This window comes from Euleptes europaea, chromosome 15 (genome assembly GCF_029931775.1).
Source record: "Euleptes europaea isolate rEulEur1 chromosome 15, rEulEur1.hap1, whole genome shotgun sequence".
Taxonomy (NCBI): Eukaryota; Metazoa; Chordata; class Lepidosauria; order Squamata; family Sphaerodactylidae; genus Euleptes; species Euleptes europaea.
Window position 1 is genome coordinate 52157076 of NC_079326.1, and position 22698 is coordinate 52179773.

The following is a 22698-nucleotide window of genomic DNA, read 5'->3' on the forward strand; positions in this document are numbered from 1 at the left end:
AGTGGAGTGGACATGTCCATGGAGGAGAGGGATATTCATGGCTACTAGTCAAAATGGATACTAGTCATGATGCATCCCTATTCTCTTCAGTATAATGCTGCTGCAGCCATCTTGTTTGTCAGCTTCCCTGAGGCACCTCTTTGGCCACTGTGTGAACAGACTGCTGGACTTGATGGACCTTGGTCTGATCCAGCATGGCCTTGCTTATGTTCTTATGATCTTTTTCTCTAGAGAAAATTGTCCTTACTGCTTATCAATAATAGGCAGCTAGGGAGAAGAGAAACTATTCTAGCTTAACTGGGTATCTCATGATTGATACTCCGAAATGGCCACTCATGGCTGAAATCTTAGCCTAAAGAGATCTTCGTTGTTATTTTGCTCCTGCTTTCCTTTCTCCCATCTCTTCTTCCTACGAATACTGTTTGTATGTCTGAGAGCAGGGACAAACATAAAAAGTGTGCGCCACGTTTCTCCTCCTCCTCCTGTACTGAAATTTTGATGGAAGTGGGGGTTGCATGCTTTGAAGGCTCTTGGCAAAATCTCCCTGCATGTGGAAAGCAAGAACATAAGGGAGACTGATAAACTCAAACTCCCCTCTCTGAGTAAGATTTCTCTGTTTTTAATTGTTGTAGAGCACTCAGATCTGTAATCCCCTGCCTGTGGCTAGTAGTGACACAGTAGTTGGAGGAGTATTTTGTGTACATCTCTGCATATTTAAATCAGTTGTGTGTCTTAGATTGTTGTACTTACGTGTTTGTGTGTAGTCACTGTATTTCTGTTTTTCAGCTGCCCATGATGTGGGTTTTTTTTTGGGGGGGGGAGTTTTCTGGGAAATGCTCTCGTGCCCTGGTTTATATTTAGTAAACATGTTTGTAAAACTAGCATAATATACTTTTATGTGTAAGTTTTTTTCAGTAGTTGTGAGTAGTTGAACTGAAATAGCAGAGTTTTGAGGAAAACCAGTAGAGTGCACTTACTATGATTTAAATTAGGGATATGCATTTGTTTTGAAATTAATAATTAAAGAAAAGTTCATTGTCATTGGTTTTAAAATGAATGGAAATTGCACTTTGTTTCTTGCGCTTGGCTGTCTGGTTTAAGGGAGTTTAAGCAGAGTTTAGAATTGGAAGGGGGGAAAGTCAAGAGAGGTAAAATCGATGGTGAAACTTTTTGAGTTATAACAAATAGGTTTTATTTGTTTGTTAAAACCTTTATATCCTGTCTCCTCTTGGTTTAAGGTGGTTTTGCAACCAGGGAACAGTTCCGTCTTACTTTGGTGATGCCTGCTTTCTTGTACTGCTGCCTGTCTTTCTGGGGATGCATGTAAAACATCTGCTCTTGCTATAACTCTGCCTGACTGCCAGGAGATATGAATTTCAAGCTGATCTCTGATGGGTCACTCTCTACCTGCTTTCTTGAGATGCCAAATGTCTCCCTGTGCTGACCCTGCAACACACTGCCTATGTTCCAGACAACAAGCCCGTGCCCTCTAAGTAGTTAGTGTGCCAACCATATTCCCATGCTTGTTCTGCTATGTGAGAATTTTAATTACCTGCAGTACCGGGACACTTCCTTTCCTCTCCCTGAAATTTGGCAAGAGTAATACCCTGGGGGCGTGGCCAGACCCATTACACTGTCATTTTAAGCGGATGGAAGATAACTTACAGCCAAAAATGTGCTTTTATTTGAAACCAGTGGAAAATGAAATGTTTTTTGAAACATCAGTGGAATGAGAAGAAAAGAACCATCCACATACCGTAGTTGTAATATTATGATACGTCAATCAAATTCAAAATTTTAATTGGAAATTGTTTTTGTTGGAATATTTGTAAATTGAAGCCTCTTTTAATAAATTATATATAAGTATTGTACATTTTCCTTTTATTGTATAACTATTAAGGTACTAGGAGCCCCATGGTGTAGAGTGGTAAGCTGCAGTACTGCAGTCCAAGCTCTGCTCACGACCTGAGTTCGATCTCAACAGAAGTTGGTTTCAGGTGGCCGGCTCAAGGTTGACTCAGCCTTCCATCCTTCTGAGGTTGTTAAAATGAGTACCCAGCTTGCTGGGGGTAAAGGGAAGATGACTAGGGAAGGCACTGGCAAACCACCCCATAAACAAAGTCTGCCTAGTAAACATCGGAATGTGACATCACCCCATGGGTCAGGAATGACCCAGTGCTTGCACAAGGGACCTTTACCTTTTTATTAAGGCACTGGAAACTGTTAACACAATAATAGCACTCTCAAAACAGGTGTGCATGCTGTGTTATTGTTTACTAACCTAGTTCAAAAGAGTTTAACTTTTACTTAGGGTACCTGCAGTTTCACTGCCACTGTCTACGGAAGTGCTTGTAGTGCTTAATTCCAATTCAGATTAAGATAAATTTGATTCAGAACTGTTTAGGTTGCATTTTCTTCCATTAAAGATTGGTTGTCCCTGCAACAAATGTGTGGGCAACTTATAGGGTTGCCAGCTCCTGATTGGTAAATACCTGGAGAGTATTGGGGCGAAGCCTGGGGAGGGCGGGGTTTGGGGAGGGGAGGGACTTCGATGCCATAGAGTCCAATTGCCAAAGCGGCCATTTTCTCCAGGTGAACTGATCTCTATTGGCTGGAGATGGGTTGTAATAGCAGGAGATCTCCAGCTACTGCCTGGAGGTTGGGAACTCTAGCAACTTAACACACAAAGATGGTGAGGGGTCTGGAGACCAAGTCCTAGGACAAAAGGTTGAAGGAGCTGGGTATGTTTAGTCTGAAGAGGAGAAGACTGAGAGGGGATATGATAACCATCTTCAAGTACTTGAAGGGGTGTCATATGGAGGATGGTGCCGAGTTGTTTTCTGTTGCCCCAGAAGGTCAGACCAGAACCAACGGGTTGAAATGAAATCAAAAGAGTTTCCGTCTAGACATTAGGAAGAACTTTCTAACAGTTAGAGCAGTTCCTCAGTGGAACAGACTTCCTCGGGAGGTGGTAAGTACTCCTTCCCTGGAGGTTTTTAAGCAGAGGCTAGAGGCCATCTGTCAGCAATGCTGATTCTATGACCTCAAGTAGATGATGAGAGGGAGGCCATCTTGGCCATCTTCTGGGCATGGAGTAGTGAGTCACTGGGTGTGTGTGGGGGAGGTAGTTGTGAGTTTCCTGCATTGTGCAGGGGGTTGGACTAGGTGACCCTGGTGGTCCCTTCCAACTTGATGATTCTGTGATTTTGTGATTTTCAAGGACATTTTAACCACCATCATTGGAAGTATTCCAGACTTTTCAACATTTTTGGAATAGCTTTTAGGTAATTTTCTCCAGCCCCCAGTGCTGTTGTGAATCTACTGTTAGCGTGGGTGTGGCTCTTACCCTATCACGTATTTATCTGTCATTCCTCCAAGGAACTTGGGGTGGTGAATGTCAATCTGCCCTCCTTGGAACAGTGCTGTGAGATGCCCAGGACCACCCAGTGAGCTTCATAGCTGAGTGAGGATTGGAACTTGGGTCTCCTTGATCCTCTCTATTGTTCTGATCACTACACTGCGTCGTCTTTTTGTAACAATTACAACAGGTCTGCCAAACAGTGAGGTCTGTGTCCTAGTTCTTATATGCTTCAGAGCAAAATGGGCAGGGGGAGAGAAAAGGAAATGGATTGCACGTTTGATATTATTGGGGTCTGTGAGTCACTCTTTGATCTAGAACATTTTGTTCTTTTCTACACAGTGGGAATGATTAATGAACACCCTTAGACTGAGATAAAGCAGAGAAATTGCATTAGAGAACACTTCTAAATTTCTCCATTCACGGATTTGTAAATACAGTCATGCTTTGTCTGTAATGCAACATGGGAAGCATGGAAATGAAAGAATGGAATATGAGAAGAGAGGGGGAAAGGAACTGTTGCTGTTTTCATTCCTACAATGTAGGCCTATCACTTGTTCCACAGCAGATGCATCCCAGGTATTGATAGCTAGTAGATGCTCAAATATTCATTGACGGTAGACTTTTAGTGCATGGAGAGGAATCATGATGACGGTGCTTAGGAAATGTGTAGCATATATCTTTTTTTTTTGTTTTTTTTGCTAATAATATACTTTGTCTCTCTAGTGGTGGACAAATTTCTTCAGCATGTGCATGCTAACTATGAGCCTCACAAAGCTGCTGATACAGCAGTTTTACAAAGTCTGAGAGCAAAGTTGAACAACATACAGATGGATTTTAGCATATGGAGTCCTTTGAAGGAACAAGTTTGTTAACAATCCACTTGTGTATGGAACATTGCATAAGTCTTAACTGGGGGTCGTAGCCCTTCGTGGTGATGTTATTCTCTATTTTGGAGATAATGCAAAGTTTGGTAGGCTCTTTATGTGTGAGTTGTGCATCATAGCTTCAGATTACTCAAAGAATTTACTAATGCTCTTTTAAAAGCATTTGCAAGTGAGTTTTTGTTTCTGTTTTCATAGATTTACATCTGTAACAGACTCAGTGAATATTTTTGCTGATAGTTTTCGGCAATATTACAAACATTGATCCAGTGTTAAACTAATCTGCAGACCTCGGCCCATTTCATATATGCATGTAATAATCTGAATAAGTAGACTTTCTGATGGTAGATGGCTGTGTCATTGATACTCAGAGTTTGGACGTACTGTCATAGCAGTACCACAAATAACCCTGCAAGCAGAGCATGGTGTAGTTAAACCAAGAGGCTGGCTGGCTTACAGTATAGAACTTTGCCCATGGCTCAATCTGGATGTTGTGCAAAACCATGGTTAAGTTATGGTTTGTTGTGTGTGTGTCCTCAAGACACAGGTGAGTAATGGCAACCCTGTAGGGTTTTCAAGGCAAGAGACATTCAGAGGTGATTTGTTGTCGCCTGCCTCTGCGTGGGCTGAGAAATTTCAGAGAGAACTGTGACTGGCCCAAGCTTACCTGACAGACTTCATGTGGAGGAGCGGGGAATCAAACCTGGTTCTCCAGATTAGAGTCCGCTGTGTGGTGTAGTGGTTAAGAGCGGTGGTTTGGATTGGTGGATTCTGATCTGGAGAACCGGGTTTGATTTTCCACTCCTCCACATGAGTGGCAGAGGCTAATCTGGTGAACTGGATTTGTTTTCCCACTCCACACAAAGCCAGATGGGTGACCTTGGGCTAGTCACAGCTCTCTCAACCCCACCTACCTCACAGGGTGTCTGTTGTGGGGAGGGGAAGGGAAGGTGATCGTAGGCCGGTTTGCTTCTTCCTTAAGTGGTAGAGATAGTCAGCATATAAATACCAACTCTTCTTCTTCTTAACCACTACGCCATGCTAGATGAGATTGACCTCCCCTCCTTCCCTCAGCAGAACATTGGTTGGATACAATCCAATTTTTTTGCATTGAATTATTTTAACTGCTGTTTCAAAACAAATAGACTTACTCAGAATAGAAACTTGTTTGTTAATGGCAAGATATAGTCCATATTCTACAATCTAAATTCTATCAGAAGAGGTCTGAAACTGAAATCACACGATCTTCTGGTATTTTAGTTGTAAATAGTTGCAGTAATGAGTGGCTTGTGCTCATTAAGACTACCTCTTAATAAATGTGATCACTTGCTTATGATATCCGAACTGTGGATCTGCTGTTTGCAGTACAGGCCCAGCGTCACAAGAGGTGGGACCTTGCAGTCTCCAAGTCAGCTTCATAATCCTTAGGGTATGATATGCAGTCGGACTCAGATGCACACATGACCTGTCGCTGGGGGAAAAAAAACTGTGCGCCTTTAGTACTGTAATGAAGAGCGGGGACTTGCAGCAGGTGTTGATGTGCCAAAGCGTCGAGCATTATGGTAACACCTGTGCATCTGTACTGTTGGCCAAGACAAATTCCTCTTTGCAAGAGAAAATCTGCCTGAGCACCAGTAGCAGCAAAATTATCCTGGGAAGTATTTTGCACTCTGCCTTCTATGCTGTTCTGTGGTGTTTTGAGATTGCAGTTCCTGCTCCTGGAAGTTCCACTGCCTTGTATTTCTTCAGTGCTAACACCACCTAATTTCTGTGGATAGCGTTACCATTGACTGAAAACAGAACCATCTGGAGAGGTATAGAGGTGGCAAATTGGGTACATTTAATTCTGCATTTCTGGAGGCCTCACTTGAAAAAGGAAGTGGACAGAATGGAGCGGGTGCAGAGGAGAGCGAGGAGGATGATCAGGGGCCTGGAGACCAAGCCCTATGACGAAAGGCTGAGGGAGTTGGGAATGTTTAGTCTGGAGAAGAGGAGGTTGAGGGGGGACATGATCGCTCTCTTTAAGTATTGGAAGGGATGTCACTTAGAGGAGGTCAGGGAGCTGTTCCTGTTGGCAGCAGAGGATAGGACCCGCAATAATGGGTTTAAATTGTGGGTGGAAAGGTATATTAGGAAAAAATATTTTTACAGTAAGAGTTGTTTGACAGTGGAATCAGCTACCATGGGAAGTGGCGAGCTCCCCCTCACTGGCAGTCTTTAAGCAGTGGCTGGCCAAGCACTTGTCAGGGATGCTCTAGGCTGATCCTGCATTGAGCAGGGGGTTGGACTAGATGGCCTGTATGGCCCCTTCCAACTCTATGATTCTGTGATTTGTATCCTTTAACACCCTACCTCACATTTCTGCTGCTGTCGTCACCCAAGACCTTAGTTTAAAATTGGAGTGTTAACAATGATACTTGGTTCTTTAAGGAATTGGTACCCCAAATTATTATGGATTGGAATAAACATAGGACATTACTCTTAAGTTCTTAATGAGGCATACTCTGGAACTTTACATGCTTTACACGTGTGTATAGGTGCCTTCAGGTCCAGTCCTTTCCATATGTACATGCATCATAACTTCTACAAATTGTATAAGTAAATGTGGTATTCTCAGGCCCATATTGTAAATAACAGAGTTGGAAGCACTGCTTTCTGGGATATGTAGTCTGGTATGACAGGAAGTAGAATGAAGGTGATTTAACCTGGGCCTGGTCTGCCTTACTAAGTGATGCAGCACTTGTACCTGTTTAAGATATACACTAAATAGGTTTGCCAGCTCTGGGATGGGAAATATCTGGATATTTTAGAGGTGGAGCCTGGGGAGGGTGGGGTTTGGGGAGGGGAGGGCCCTCAGCAATGCATAATGCCATAGAGTCCACCTTCCAGTTTTCTCTGGGGGAACTGATCTTGGTCATCTAGAGATCAGTGTAATGGCAGGAGATCTCCGGGTGCCACTGTGAGGTTGGCAACCCTAACAATAAACCTAGCTTGAAACTAAGGTTCCGAACTCCAGATTGAGAAATTCCTGGAGATGGGATTGGGAGGGGAGGGTTTAGGGAGGGGAGGGACCGGGACCTCAGTGGGGTATAATTCCATAGGTACATACTATGGCACATATTCCAAAGCAGCCATTTTCTCCAGGGAAACATCTCAGTAGTCTGGAGATCAGTTGTAATTCTTGGAGATCTCCTGACCCCCACCTGGTATTTGGAAACTCGATATGGAACTCAAATAGTACTCAGTTGCTCAATACAACAGTAAGTTTTCAATAGGACAATGTCATTTATACGTTCTGTAGATGTGATTGGGGACTCTTTCTGTAGTACAGCCCATGCAATCCTCCATATTTTTGATTTTTATTATTATTTTCACTGGCACAATTGTGTGTTTTTTTAGTTCAGCTATTGCTATAGTTGCCTGTTCAGTCCAGACATGTATTTCCCTTCCCATGGTTGTCTGAGCCTGGTAGTTCTGTCTTCATGTCATGGTGCTAAATAACATTCTATAGAAAGCACTGAAGGAATTCTCTCAGTGACCAGAATCCATATAAACAGAACGGTCAGCTTTTCAGAAAGCTCTTGCATCACAGAAAACTTGAAGATGACACTGTACTGTGGGGAAAAAAATCCCTAAAAGCCGTCTGGGAGGGCTCTTTCACCTGCACGCGAATGAGCTCTAGGAAATTGTCCCCTTTAAGAAAAGCAGCCTTTGTATTGGCAAGAGAATCTGGTACGAAGAGCCAGCTCTGAAAACATACGGCACTGTGAATGAGCTTTGTGTGTGACTGTGCAGGATCAGAGTCTAGGCACTATTTATACTGTAGCATATTCGGCACCAGATTGCGGAACCGTAATGCTGAAACAGTGGCATGAGTTTCGTGTTTTGTTCTCTTCCTGCCCTGTTTTTAGGCATCTAATGTCATGCGGTGTATTCCAAAACATGGCACGGTGAGGTGCCCAGTAGCTTGATCTTGGAATGTGAGCTGGGAACGTTTTGAACGAAATCCCAGTTTTATTCTTCTCACTGGTTTTGATAGTGAAATGTGAAATTCAGGAATTAGAGAGAAGTGAGCAATAGCATTAGTGGACTACTATAATTTTACCAATCTGTCCTCAGAAATTTGCTCTTGGCCGTAATAGCTGGGACGCTTCCAGTCTTGCCTGGCAGTGGAACAGTTGATTGACTCCCTTCAATCTGTCTCTTGATTAGCTAAGGCAGGAAGCGGAATCAGGCATCAGGGCTTCTACTTGAGTCTCTGGCTGTTTCCTTTCTGTCAGTCAATTTATTTATTTTATTTTAGATTTATTATTATCGTCCTTAGATCAAACATAAAATGTTTGTAGTTACATTGCCTTACCCAAACCGGCAGTATAAAACAATACATTTTGGATAAAACTCTATACAAAATATTGTGTGTGTGTGTATTAAGTGCCGTCAAGTCGCTTCCGAATCATGGCGACCCTATGAATGAAAGTCCTCCAAAATGTCCTAACTTTGACAGCCTTGCTCACATCTTGCAAATTGAAGGCTGTGGCTTCCTTTATTGAGTCAATCCACCTCTTGTTGGGTCTTCCTCTTTTCCTGCTGCCCTCAACTTTTCCTAGCATGACTGTCTTTTCCAGTGACTCTTGTCGTCTCATGACGTGACCAAAATACGATAGCCTCAGTTTAGTAATTTTAGCTTCTAGGGTCAGTTCAGGCTTGATTTTATCTATAACCCACTGATTTGTTTTTTTGGCAGTCCACGGAATCCGTAACACTCTCCTCCAACACCATATTTCAAAGGAATCTATTTTATTCCTATCAGCTTTCTTCACTGTCCAGCTTTCACCCATACATAGTAATAGGGAATACGATGGCATGAATTAATCTAGTCTTGGTGGCCAGTGACACATCCTTACACTTCAAAATCTTTTCTAGCTCCTTCATGGCTGCCCTTCCCAGTTTCAGTCTCCTTCTAATTTCTTGGCTGCAGTCTCCCTTTTGGTTGATGGTGGAGCCAAGGAACAGAAAGTCTTGAACAATTTCAATTCCCTCATTGTCAACCTTAAAGTTGTGTAATTCTCCTGTAGTCATTACTTTTGTTTTCTTGATGTTCAGCTGTAGTCCTGCTTTGGCACTTTCTCTTTTAACTTTCAGCAGTAGTCGTTTCAAATCTTCACTATTTTCTGCCAATAATGTAGTGTCATCGGCATATCTCAAATTATTAATGTTCCTCCCTCCAATTTTCACTCCACCTTCATCTAAATCTAATCCAGTTTTCCTAATTATATGTTCTGCATATAGATTGAAGAGATAGGGAGATAAAATACATCCTTGTCTGACACCTTTGCCAATTGGAAACTATTCCGTTTCTCCATATTCTGTTCTAACCGTGGCCTCTTGTCCAGAGTACAGGTTGCGCATCAAAACGATCAGATGTAGTGGCACACCCATTTCCTTTAAAACCAGCCATAGCTTTTTATGATCCACACAGTCAAAAGCTTTGCTGTAATCTATGAAACACAAGCTGATTTTCTTCTGAAATTCTCTTGTATGCTCCAGTAACCAGCGTATGTTTGCAATATGATCTCTAGTGCCTCTTCCTTTTCTGAAACCAGCTTGAACATCAGGCATTTCTCGTTCCATATATGGTAACAGCCTTTGCTGTAAGATTTTGAGCATCACTTTACTTGTATGAGAAATTAATGCGATGGTCCGATAGTTGCTGCAACCTTTGATGTCTCCTTTCTTGGGAATTGGAATGTAAATGGATCGTTTCCAGTCTGTGGGCCATTGTTTTGTTTTCCATATCTGTTGGCATATTCTTGTCAAAATTTTGATGGACTCCGTTTCTGTGGCTTGGAATAGCTCTATTGATATCCCATCTGCTCCTGGTGATTTGTTTCTCCCGATTGCTCTCAATGCAGCTTTCACTTCACTTTCTAAAACTATAAGTTCTTCTTCAAAAGATTCTTCTTAGAAAGAATCTTTTATCCTTTCATCTAGTCTGTATAATTCTTCAGTGTATTGTTCCCACCTTTTCTTCATTTTGTCCTGTTCAGTTAATGTATTTCCATGCTGATCTTTCAGCATGCCTAACCGTGCTTTAAATTTCCCTTAGATTTCTTGGATCTTGTGGAACAGATCTCTTGTTCTTCCTTTTTTGTTGTTCTCTTCTATTTCTTTAAACTGGTTATTATAATAGGTCTCTTTGTCTCTAAGTGCGAGTCGCTGGAACGTTGCACTTAGACTTTTGATTCTATTTCTGTCACCTTCTACTTTAGCTTTTCGTCTGTCTCTGGCAATTTTAAGAGTTTCCTCAGACATCCATCGAGGTTTTTCTTTTCTTTTGGCTACAGGAATAGTCTTTGCACATTCTTCCTTGATAATATCTCTAGTTTCCACCCATAGTTCTTCAGGTTTACATTCACTTGAACTCAGTAATGCAAATCTGTTCCTTACGTGGTCTTTAAACTCTTCCGGAATATTGCTTAGATTGTATTTTGGTGCCATGAATGTTTTGGTGTTTTTCTTAAGCTTTATCTTAATTTTCGATATTAGCAATTCATGATCTGTACCGCAGTCGGCTCCTGGTCTTGTTTTGGCCCAAAGAATAGAGCTTCTCCATCTTCTGCTTCCAATTATATAATCTATTTGATTTCTATACTGGCCGTCTGATGATGTCCATGTATACAATCGTCTGGTTGCCTGAAACATGTGTTTGCAATGAACAGATTGTTGTCTTCACAGAATTCTACGAGGCGTTCTCCTGCTTCATTCCGTGCTCCTAGCCCAAATCTGCCAGCAACGTTTGATTCTGCTTTGTTTCCTACTTTTGCATTCCAATCACCTATGATTATCAGCATATCTTATTTAGGTGTGTGATCAATTGCTTCCTGAACACTGGCATAAAAACTTCTTCCTCATCAGCATCTGTAGTTGGGGCATAAACTTGAATGATGCTTATGTTGATAGGCTTTCCCTGAAGTCTGATTGATATTATTCGGTCAGACTTTGCATTATAGCTCCTGGCTGCCTTTGCTACATCTCGCCTCACTATTAAAGGACCTCTGTTTCTTCTCTTTTTGTCATTCCCTGAATAAAGCACTGTGTAATTTTCTGATTGAAAATGTCCTAATCCAGTCCACTTTAATTCACTTACCCCCAGGACTGAAATGTCCATATGTTCCATTTCCTGTTTAACAATTTCAAGCTTACCCTGATTCATGCTTCTCACATTCCATTTTCCTATTATATGCGTTGAACAGCTTCAGACTTTCCTTTTGCATCTATTCATGTCAACCACTGAACGTCCTTTCAGCTTTAGTCCAATCGCATCATTAAGAACAGCGCTACTCGTACTTGTCCTCTGCTCTACCTCAGTAGCAGATTGAGTGCCATCCGACCTGGGGGTCCCATCTTCCAGCACTATATCTTTTTTCATTTTGGATTGTCTCATCATAGGGTTTTCAAGGTAAAGGTTGGTCAGAAGTGGTTTACCAGTGTCATCTTCTGCGCAGTACTAACCAGGGTTAGCCATAGTGGCACTGTCGTTGTCTACGAAAGATCCTCCGCCAGTGTCACCTTCCACTACTGCTGCTGCCCAGTAGCTAACCTTCAGGGATTCCTCTGCCCCCATCCTCATTGGAACTGCCTGTTCTCTTCTGCGGCTGTGGCCATTGATCCCTTAAGGGGGTGGATGCATCTTCGTTTGGTGTCTCAGCTGTGACCATTCCGTCTTGAGTGACTCTGCTAGGAGTTTAGTCTCTTGATAGAGTCTAGACCCCTTACAGTATTGCTCTCAGCTTCCCTGACACACACAAACCCCCTCACTACGTTAAGGTGTGCATCCAGAAGGGGGATACAAAATATTACTCGCTTTAAAACGGTTAAAAACTGGTCAACAATATACATTTAAACAATCAGTCCCCGCTACAACTTTTCATTTCTATTTAGATTTCTTATAATTAAAGCTGATAGGAAGAAAGATTCCTTTGAAATGTGGTATTGAAGGAGAGGGTTATGGATACCGTGGACTGCCAAAAAAACAAATCAGTGGGTTCTAGATCCAATCAAGCCTGAACTGATCCTAGAAGCTAAAATCACTAAACTGAGGATATCGTACTTTGGTCACATTATGAGAAGACTGGAAAAGAGTCATGCTAGGAAAAGTTGAGGGCAGCAGGGAAATAGGAAGACCCAACAAGAGATGGATTGACTCAATAAAGGAAGCCTCAGCCCTCAATTTGCAAGATCTGAGCAAGGCTGTCAAAGATAGGACATTTTGGAGGACTTTGATTCATAGTCGCCATGAGTCGGAAGTAGGGTTGCCAACCTCTAGGTAGTAGCTGGCGATCTCCGGCTATTACAACTGATCTCCAGCCGATAGAGATCAGTGCACCTGGAGAAAATGGCAGCTTTGGCAATTGGACTCTATGGCACTGAAGTCCCTCCCCTCCCCAAACCCTGCCCTCCTCAGGCTTCGCCCCAAAAACCTCCTGCTGGTGGCAAAGAGGGACCTGGCAACCCTAGTCGGAAGCGGCACTTAACACACACACACACACACACACACACACTTAAATACTATTCTACAAAACTTGCCCACTAACTTTGTTGTGTGTGTGTTGAGTGCCATCAAGTCGCTTCTGACTCATGGTGACCCTATGAATGAAAGTCCTCCAAAATGTCCTATCTTTGACAGCCTTGCTCAGATCTTGCAAATTGAAGGCTGTGGCTTCCTTTATTGAGTCAATCCATCTCTTGTTGGGTCTGCCTCTTTTCCTGCTGCCCTCAGCTTTTCCTAGCATGACTGTCTTTTCCAGTGATTCTTGTCGTCTCATGACATGACCAAAATATGACAGCCTCAGTTTAGTCATTTTAGCTTCTAAGATTAGTTCAGGCTTGATTTGATCTATAACCCACTGATTTGTTTTTTTGGCAGTCCACGGAATCCGTAACACTCTCCTCCAACACCATATTTCAAAGGAATCTATTTTCTTCCTATCAGCTTTCTTCACTGTCCAGCTTTCACACTCATACATAGTAATAGGGAATACAATGGCATGAATTAATCTAGTCTTGATGGCCAGTGACACATCCTTACACTTCAAAATCTTTTCTAGCTCCTTCATGGCTGCCCTTCCCAGTTACCTGAGAAAATTCATCCTTAAGAAGGATGTTAAGTCTAACAGATCCAGGATAACCAGTGCTTTTTCTCAAAAGAGGGCCAAGAATCTTCTCCCTATCCTCCTTTTAGTAGCTTCACCTGAGAAGGACACGTTCCAGTGTTTCGGGTTCACCACTGTTGCAGGGACAGAGCCTTTCTGAGAGAGGAGTCTTTTTGAATTTTTCTAATGCTGCCGAGGGCAGAGCTGAACATGGAACGAGAGTAAATGCTCTCCTAGTAGTATTTCCTTCTAATATTGAAAGGTATGTCGCTGGGCAAGGGACGTACTTGGTTTTGGCAGATGCCCTAAGAAAAGGCGTTCTAGCTAGATCAAAGTGCCTTTCGGTGTTTTTTTTTCTTTGTTTTCCTGCTTGTCTTGCTCTATCATAACCTAAAGCCCTCAGATTCAGTCAAGGATATTTGTTTTGTTTGCTATGTTTGAACTTTAAGGGTGTCAGGATATCTAATGGAAGAGTAAGGGACCTTTCTATTTTCTCCTTAAATGGAAGGGCCCATGAGAATTTGCAAAGTTTCCTTTTCTCCCTGCTGTTCTCTCCAGCCTACACTGAGAATAGTGGAGAAGTGTGGCTGTGCAATAGTGGAGAAGTGTGGCTGACCTGGTTCTCTGAAAGGACTTGGGGGTCACCTGAAACTGCTTTCTTGTCAGCTCTGTGGTCTCCCTCACAGTGGGTTTTCCATTCCTTTCCAAGTTGGAAAATGTACCTTCTTGATTTAGGGCAGTAGCAGTGAGTACCAGTTGAAAATGGGCTTGTTTATAGGCTGTCTTCCTTTTGGCCTATGATCTTGAGAACACTAAAGATCAATTCACACATTACAAAGTAGTTGTATATTGCCAGCGTGGTATAGTGGTTAAGAGCAGTGGTTTGGAGCAGTGGACTCTAATCTGGAGAACCGGGATTGATTCCCCACTCCTCCACATGAGTGGCGGAGGCTAATCTGGTGAACCGGGTTGGTTTCCCCACTCCTCCACATGAAACCAGCTGGGTGACTTTGGGCTAGTCACAGCTCTCTTAGAGCTCTCTTAGCTCCACCTACCTCACAGGGTGTCTTTTGAGGGGAGGAGAAGGGAAAGGTGATTGTAACTTGATTTGATTCTTCCTTAACTGGGAGAGAACGTCGGCATATAAAGACCAACTCTTTTTCTTCTTCCAGTTGTTGTAGCCATCAGGAGGACTTTGTACCACAGATACGATGGGAGTTTTGTACTTCCCAGACACAAGCAGGCCTGATGCTGATAGTGACGGGGGAGCAAATAGAGAAGAACCTCAGCCTCCCTCTGTGTGTGTGTGTGTGTGTGTTTTTAGTGTGGGTGTCCTGAAAATTCTCAGGGAAGCTGCTGTTGACTCCAATTAAAACAAATATGCAACTCACATGGCTATGTGTAATTTTTGTAGCAAAGCAAATGGAAGCTTCCTGGGACAGTTTTAGGATGCGAAAATGGCTTGGGGTGGGGAAGAGGGGGAGGCCCCTTTCCAAATGCAGTCCCAATCAGAGTCGGGCCCACATGAATCTGGGAGGTACAGCATTCATCGCACATCTCATGCAATGTCCTTGTGACAGATACATGGACTCTGTAATATAGGAAGTGCCCCTGGGACAGGCATGGATGGCCAAAGTCCCATTTTTCTCCTCCTGTCACTTTCTGTACAATGTCACCTCCTATCCTGGACTCTGTTTTATGAATAGAGAGAGTTCAGCGATTATAGGTGTGGTGACCCAGGCCACTGTTCATCCCTAAATCTTTTTCCTTGTCCAAGAACGTTTTCAAAATCCCTATGAAAAGCAAGACACTGCCCCAAAAAGAACATAAATAATTATCAGATGCCTCATCCATGGCAAAGTAGAACTTTTATTAAGCTGAGAGTTCCATATACCGTATATTCTATTTTCCTGCAGAAGACTTTGCTGCTGTTTACAAATGAGAAGTAACATACAGAGGGACTCACAGACAAATGCCTGTGTAGATTCAGTGGTCAAGTGCGAAATTGCTTCTCTTGCCAAAGGAACATCCAGTTGCTTTCTACACCTAGTATCTTGGTGTAAACTTATATATGGAGTTCCTTTTCAATCCAGAACCAAAATGTGGCTTCTCTGAAAAGTTTTGCAAGCTGAGAAATGATGACTGTTTCTTGTTTGATGCTTTTTACACCTTAGAACATCCAGATTTTAAGATGAAGGATATGAATTGCGGGGTTCTGGGCTCTAAATCTATATAGGAAACAACTTAAGAAAATATATACCTCTCTGAGCAATTGTCAGAAGACCATTTCAGTATTAAAATAAATTGTTGTTCTCTTGAAGAAAGAGATGTTTTCGTGAACAGCAGATTCTGTGGTGTCCATGTGTTGTTCACACTGCCCTCTCTTTTTAGGTATAATCAAACTTGGGAGATGGAATCCTCTTCCCCTCAGTTATGTGACAGATGCACCCGATGTGACAGTTGCCGACATGCTACAAGATGTCTACCATGTTGTGACGCTGAAAATTCAATTACAAAGGTGAGTATTTCTGAACATCTGCCCTCCTCTATTCTCTGAGCTCCTGTGTGGATCGCAGCATTACTACTGAGATGAGCACATCCGGTCTTAATTAATTCCTGGGCTTTTGTTGAAAGGGAAAGCGAAATGTAGTCAGAATGCTTTGCCCGGCAGCCCTTCTTGGCCAGCATGCCAACTGTTTCTTTCCGTGATGTTGGAGAACTGACACAGTCAGTCATTCAGGATTCTTAAAAGGGGGGACTTTCCACAGTCCCAATTTAATAGTTCCTCCAGGTGTGATTAAATGCTTTGCATATTTATATATGGAAAATAAACACCTTTGCTGATGGTAGGACGTAGTCAGAAATTCAGAGCCAGTATTAAACCTTGGAAGGCTCAGGTCCTTATTTTGCCTTTTGCTGAGACACAGTGGCAAAGAGCTAGGTGAGAGTCTAGTAGCAACTTAGAGGCTAACAAAATTTTCAGGTTATGAGTTTTTGAGCGTCAAAGCTCCCTTCATCAGATATCCGCTCAAGAGCTCATACCCTGAAAATCTTGTTGGTCTCTAAGGTGCTACAGGACTCATAGAATCATAGAGTTGGAAGGGACCACCAGGGTCATCTAGTCCAACCCCCTGCACAATGCAGGAAATTCCAAACTACCCCCCCACCCCCACCCCCAGTGACCCCTACTCCATGCCGGGAAGATGGCCACGATGCCCTCCCTCTCATCATCTGCTTAAGGTTGTAGAATCAGCATTGCTGACAGACAGCCATCTAACCTCCAGGGAAGGAGAGCTCACCACCTCCCGAGGAAGCCTGTTCCACTGATATCTCATATCTAGCTGTTCTACTGCAGACCGACATGGCTGCCCTCTGAAACTATCTTCACGAATAGAGCTAGTTTCATCCAGTGGCAGGCGATATAAGTAACTGTTTCTATTTAGACTGCGGTCCTGCACCTAGTCATCTGTGCTTATATCCTGTTGGTTTCACTGGGGTTAAGAATACACTATGATTGAATACTGGATTGTTGCTGGAGGAAATGGCTCAAATGCTGATTTTTTTGTTTGAGATGAGGAGGGCATCCAATCATGCTTGGGTGCTCCTCTTCCCATCATCCCAAGATGCAGGAAATAGATCACGCTTTCCATCTCCAAAGGGGAAGTGCCTGCCCTCTTCAGTTCTTTTCCTTCCTCCTCAGAGTGTGCACAGATTCTTCAAGCTCTGTGGCACACCTGATTCTCCTAGCGTGGCTAATTGCAGGATATTTCCCTTTTGTGTGCCTAACCTTCCTTGTCTTTGTGTTTCTGACAATCAGAAGTCGCCTAGCTCTCCCTTAGCTTTTCCATGGTCTGGATGCTGGCTGAACGTAAATCCAGAAAATGCAGGCAAAACACACGGGGAGAGCGAGGCGACCTCTGACAGTCCGAAAATGCAAGCATAATCGAAGCAAAGCCCTTTAGTAATTGGCGGGGTGACCACGAAGAAACAGCCATGCGTATAGGGCCGAGGTGTCATCTCTTACCCCAGTGTTCTTTGGAAGATATTTAGCTCTGACACATCTGTTGTTTGTTCTGTGTTCTACCATTCTTCCCTAACAGTGTTTTTGGGTTACCCATTGGGTACCTTTTGGGTGAAGCTACTGTTAGTAATACAATGTTTTCAAACACTTGGGCTATACATTCCCCTCAAACTAGGTGTCCGTCTGTCCATACACACACATGCAAAACAAAACAAAAAGAAGTTGGAAGGCCAAAGCGTTAAACTGTATCTTGTGTTCACAGAGCTTTGTATTTACTGCACGTGAAGAGCATCCTAGCTATCTTTGCAGGTGAAGCCTCCCATCAGTTTTTTTCTCCTTCTGTTCCCTGTTTTCACAGTTGTTCAAAGTTGGAAGACTTGCCAGCAGAGCAGTGGAACCACGCCACAGTCCGCAACGCCTTAAAGGAGCTGCTCAAAGCAATGAATCAGAGCACGTTAGCCAAAGAATGCCCCCTCTCTCAGGTTGGTGCCTGTGTTTGTGGCGGAAGCATCCGTCTCAGTAAAATCTTCAAGGTGAAATAAGAGGCATAACAAAGAATGTTGAGACACCTGTATCATGTGCTTTTTAAAAGCCAACCTGGTTTGATTCCCCTTAGCAGTGGAGGCTTATCTGGTGAATTAGATTTGTTTCCCCACTCCTATGCATGAAGCCAGCTGGGTCACCTTGGGCTGGTCACACTCTCTCAGCCCCACCTACCTCACAGGGTGTCTGTTGTGGGGAGGGGAAGGCGATTGTAAGCTGGTTTGATTCTTCTTTAAGTGGTAGAGAAAGTCTCCATATGAAAACCAACTTCTCCTCCTTCTTCTCTCGCCACCTCCCATTGTTGTATTATAGAAGTGATACAGGTTTCATTAAGGAGGCAGACGTACATCACTACTTGATCAGTACTTGTACTTTAAACTTGATTTCTATCCCCCCCCCAGCTCTCAGTCTTCAGACAGCTGCCACACTCTTCTTTTAGAGAATGTACTTTGGAGCCCCTAGAATCTGAGTGCGTTTTATTTATGACTCGATATAATTGCATAAGGATGTCAGCTTGAGAGATTTTTGGAGATTGAAGGAAATTCTAAGCTCTGGAATAATTTAAAGTGGGGGAATCTGAATTAAAGTGGAGTAGCGACAAAACAGCCATGTCTAGGGCAACCTAAATTCAAGCTTATTTGTGCAGGGCAATAGAAGGATTTGCCATCTCGTGTCTGTTTCCAGATGTCCAAAATATTTTCAAGCACTCATAGTTTTCCTATCACCCTTGATCGTTTGATACTGTTCTATTTTTAGTTTCATCTGCTCAGAGTAGCATTGTAATTTCTCTTCCATGTGGATTTTCGCACAAGGATTAATGGCACGTTTCTATAAATTATATTAATTTAACTTATTTGCCTAACTATTGTTCTGTAGCAAGTAGCACGAATGTTCCCAGATTCTTGGCTGTATGGTCCTTACTGCAGTTGGAAGCAGAACAGAAACATCTGAAAAGCATTATTTGGATTATGCATGCTGGAGCATCTAATCTTACCTTTAGGATCCGGTTCCTAAATCACGATTCTTCTCACCCGTTGTGTTCCCCAACGTGACAGTGCTTCTAGTTATGCTTTTAGCAAAAGGATTCTTTTGATAATACCTAGTATAAATTAAAGTGACAAGTAGATGTAAGCCGGAGACATATGTCTAAGTCATACAAGACCTTTCCCCTTTAATTAATAAACGTAATCACATCTGGTGGTACAAAATGGGTTATACACAGCCTTTGTGGATAACTTTCCTGCAATAGAGATAAAAGAATTACAGGGACTCTTAACCACTAACTTTGTATATTGAACTCACCCTGGGCTCATTAAGGAAACTGTTTTTTGGGAAGCCCTTCTTTCCTCATCGCTACAAACTTCTTTTGCCTTACTGGAAAAATGAAGGAATGTAACTAGTTCAACAATTGTTATAATAGGATGTTTATTGTGTGTCTGTGTGAATGAGTATGTATTGTTATAGTGGCATTTGTATTTAGTTTCTTGAATAGATTTTTGCACTGCTTATTCTGTATGCTGCTAGTTTTGTTTAGACATTCGTACAGCATAGAGCAGGGGTGTCAAACTCAATGGTTACAAGAGCCGGATAGGACATAAATGTCACTTAGTTGGGCCGGGCCATGCCTCGCTAGCCCAGATTGAGAATGGGGGGTAAGTGGTTGCCTCGGCTGGCTTGCGGGCTGGATCACAGCTCTCAAGGGGCCAGATCCGGCCCTCGGGCCTTATGTTTGACAACCCTGGAAGAGAGTATTCTTGAGTTTGGTTTTTGCTATAACAAAATGGGTAATACCATTTTTGAGAACTATCCAGTGTGTTTTTAAACACTTTTAAGAATTAAGTCGGCAGTCTAAACTTGTATTATCAGTTTCTCTGGGAAGGAATTTTTTAAAATTATGTTCTGTTTAGAAACTCTCTCTCTCTCTGTGTTTTCCAGAGTATGATATCCTCCATTGTAAACAGCACCTACTATGCCAATGTGTCAGCAACCAAGTGCCAGGAGTTTGGGAGATGGTATAAAAAGTACAAGAAGATTAAAGGTAAATAGTCTTCAGTTATTGCTTCTCGCCAAGCCAGCGGCTAGCTCCTAAAGTCCTTGCAATTCAACATTCTGAAAGAATCAAGTGGCGTTTTTATGATGGGTGGTTTTATACGAGAGCCAGCGTGGTGTAGTGGTTAAGAGTGGTGGTTTGGAGTGGGGGAGTCTGATCTGGAGAACCGGGTTTGATTCCCCACTCCTCCACATGAGTGGCAGATGCTAATCTGGTGAACTGGTTTGGTTTCTCCACTCCTACACATGAAGCCAGCTGGGTGACCTTGGGCTACTCACACTCTCTGAGCCCCACCTACCTCACAGGGTGTCTGCTGTGGGGAGGGGAAGGGAAGGCAATTGTAAGCCGGTTTGAGTCTCCCTTAAGTGGTAGAGAAAGTCGGCATATAAAAACCAACTCTTCTTCTTCTTATACACCGAATCCTCAGCATTTTGCCAAGCGCAAAACTTTCTATATAGGTGTGAACTTAGGCTTTCTGCAGACATGACTGTATATGCAGTTTGTCGCCTTAGCTTAGATAGAATCAAAAGAATGGCATAGATTCGAGGCCGTTCAGGGTTCACTGTTGCTTGCTGCTATACGAGGAAAAAGGAATGGCCTTCCTTTTCCATTAGGGATGGGATGGAATGGAATGGCAAGCACACATTTGCCATTTGCTTGCATATTAGTGCTTGCACTTTTTACTTTTTCTTAATTCTTGGTTTTATTTTTCTCTCTTAAAAAATTATCATAACATAATATGAATGTCACCATAAGCGTAATCATCATATAATGCACTGCATATCCAAGTATATCTAAATATCATACAAAACGGCCTCCTTACTTACCCATTCATCAGATTTAATTTTGTTCCAATACAATAAAAATAATTCCTTAACAAATTTAGCTGGTGCAAATTGTTTGCCATTTGTCTAAAGCTGTTATTTTCTCCAAGTACACAATATGCTATATTTTACAAAGCCATTCCTCTGTACTTGGTAGCTTCTTCTTCTTCCAATATTGTGCTACCGAAACATTTATTTATTTATATTTGTTTTATTTATTAAAATATTTCTATCCCTTCTTGGTTCAAGGCGGCTTAACATTTTGTTGCTAATATTTTGCTACCAAAATATTAGCTGCTATTACCAAATTCCTTATAAGCTTCTTACCTTTTCTAACAATACTCTCCCTCTTTTTTTTAGTTAGTAAGTATACAGTTAATTTTTTTAAGCACAGAATAAACATTGTGAGACCTTGATTTCAATTAAGAGGTCAAGGATCTAAGCCAGAATAATTTTCTGGATAACTGTGTGTATGGTGTTCAAGAGATTCAGCCTGTTACTGCCGCTTGGAAAACTGAGATTGTGTGCGTGTGTGCATGCATGCATGAGGAGGAAAAGGAAGGTTAAGGTATGTGTGAAATAAACACAGGTTGCTCTAAATGGTTCAAGTGGTGTTGATTCATCAGCTATACAAGTGGGAGGGAAAACAACAATGGAAAACCCCCCACAGCAGGTATAGTTGTGCATAAAAGGATAAACAGGGAACTTCATTGCAGTCACCTCAAAGGGGCCGTTTTGGTCTTCTTGATTTAATAGCTTCTCGGTTTCTTATGATTTTCATTTCCATGTCATAATCCAGTGCTTATAAATGAAAATTGATTTCATATGCAAGATCAGTGATTGATTGTAAACGCTGATCTCAGTGCACTTCCTGAAGTTAAAAAAGAGAGAGGGATATGAGTGAATCTGGTCAGCTAGCCTCCAGTTCAGGCAGAAGTAGAAGAGTTGGTTTTTATACTCTGCTTTTCTCTACCTTTAAGGTGTCTCAAAGCGGCTTACAATCGCCTTCCCCTCCCCACAATAGACACCTTGTGAGGTAGGTGGGGCTCAGGGAGTTCAGAGAGAACTGTGACTAGCCCAAGGTCACCCAGCAGGCTTCCTGTGGAGGAGTGGGGAATCGAACCCGGTTCTCCAGATTAAAGTCCACCGCTCTTAACCACTACACCACGCTGGCTCTCCTGGCACCATGCAGCCATTGCTGTCATAGGGACTGACAAAGCTTTGGCTACTTGATCATAAAAGCAATGCTAATTTACTATTGCAAATGGGAAGTCAAAGAGGACCGAAATTATTTTATGGGCATTGCCGTTGAACATAATCTGCCCTGTGAAATGTGTTTCTTATTTATTCACTAATGTCTCTTTTAATAAAGCAGTGGGAACTAACTGGTTCCTTCTTAATCAAAACCATGATTCCCTAAATGTAAGCTATGTGATTCTGTTACCAGTTGCCGCATATAGATCTCTTTGGTCAACCTTTTCCCCTCCCACCCTATTGAAATAAACAAACAGTAAAGTAATTATATGTACCAGAAGATCAAAGTAAATATGACTAATGCACAGCAAAAATTTTAAAACCCTCTGGAAGAAGAAAAGCATTAGGTTGCAGAACATATACTTAACATTTAAACAAATATAAAAAACTGAACAATCAATAATTTGATATCATTAGCAACAGATGTAAAAGCCGTATTCAAGGAGGACTTGAAGTAAACATGTTCAGTGTATAGTTTGTGGAACCCATTATAAATGCAGCAGAACTCTTTGGCTTAAAATATTTTAAAGTTTTCACTTAGCTTGCAGACTTACGTCAGTCATATTTGAGTTGGGGGCGTTGATTAACTGTATCTGCACCTTCATCGAAGGT

General features: G+C 42.3%; 1 protein-coding gene across 2 annotated transcripts in view; it reads left to right on the forward strand.

Annotated features, from left to right (window-relative positions):
• SATB2 (SATB homeobox 2) overlaps positions 1 to 22698 on the forward strand; it is a 177384-nt gene that overhangs the window by 55025 nt on the left and 99661 nt on the right. For both annotated transcript variants that reach the window (XM_056861366.1, XM_056861367.1), the window contains exons 4-6: positions 15786 to 15912; positions 17774 to 17897; positions 19894 to 19996. In XM_056861366.1, coding sequence (XP_056717344.1) covers positions 15786 to 15912; positions 17774 to 17897; positions 19894 to 19996 — 354 coding nt within the window. The remainder of the gene's footprint in view (positions 1 to 15785; positions 15913 to 17773; positions 17898 to 19893; positions 19997 to 22698) is intronic.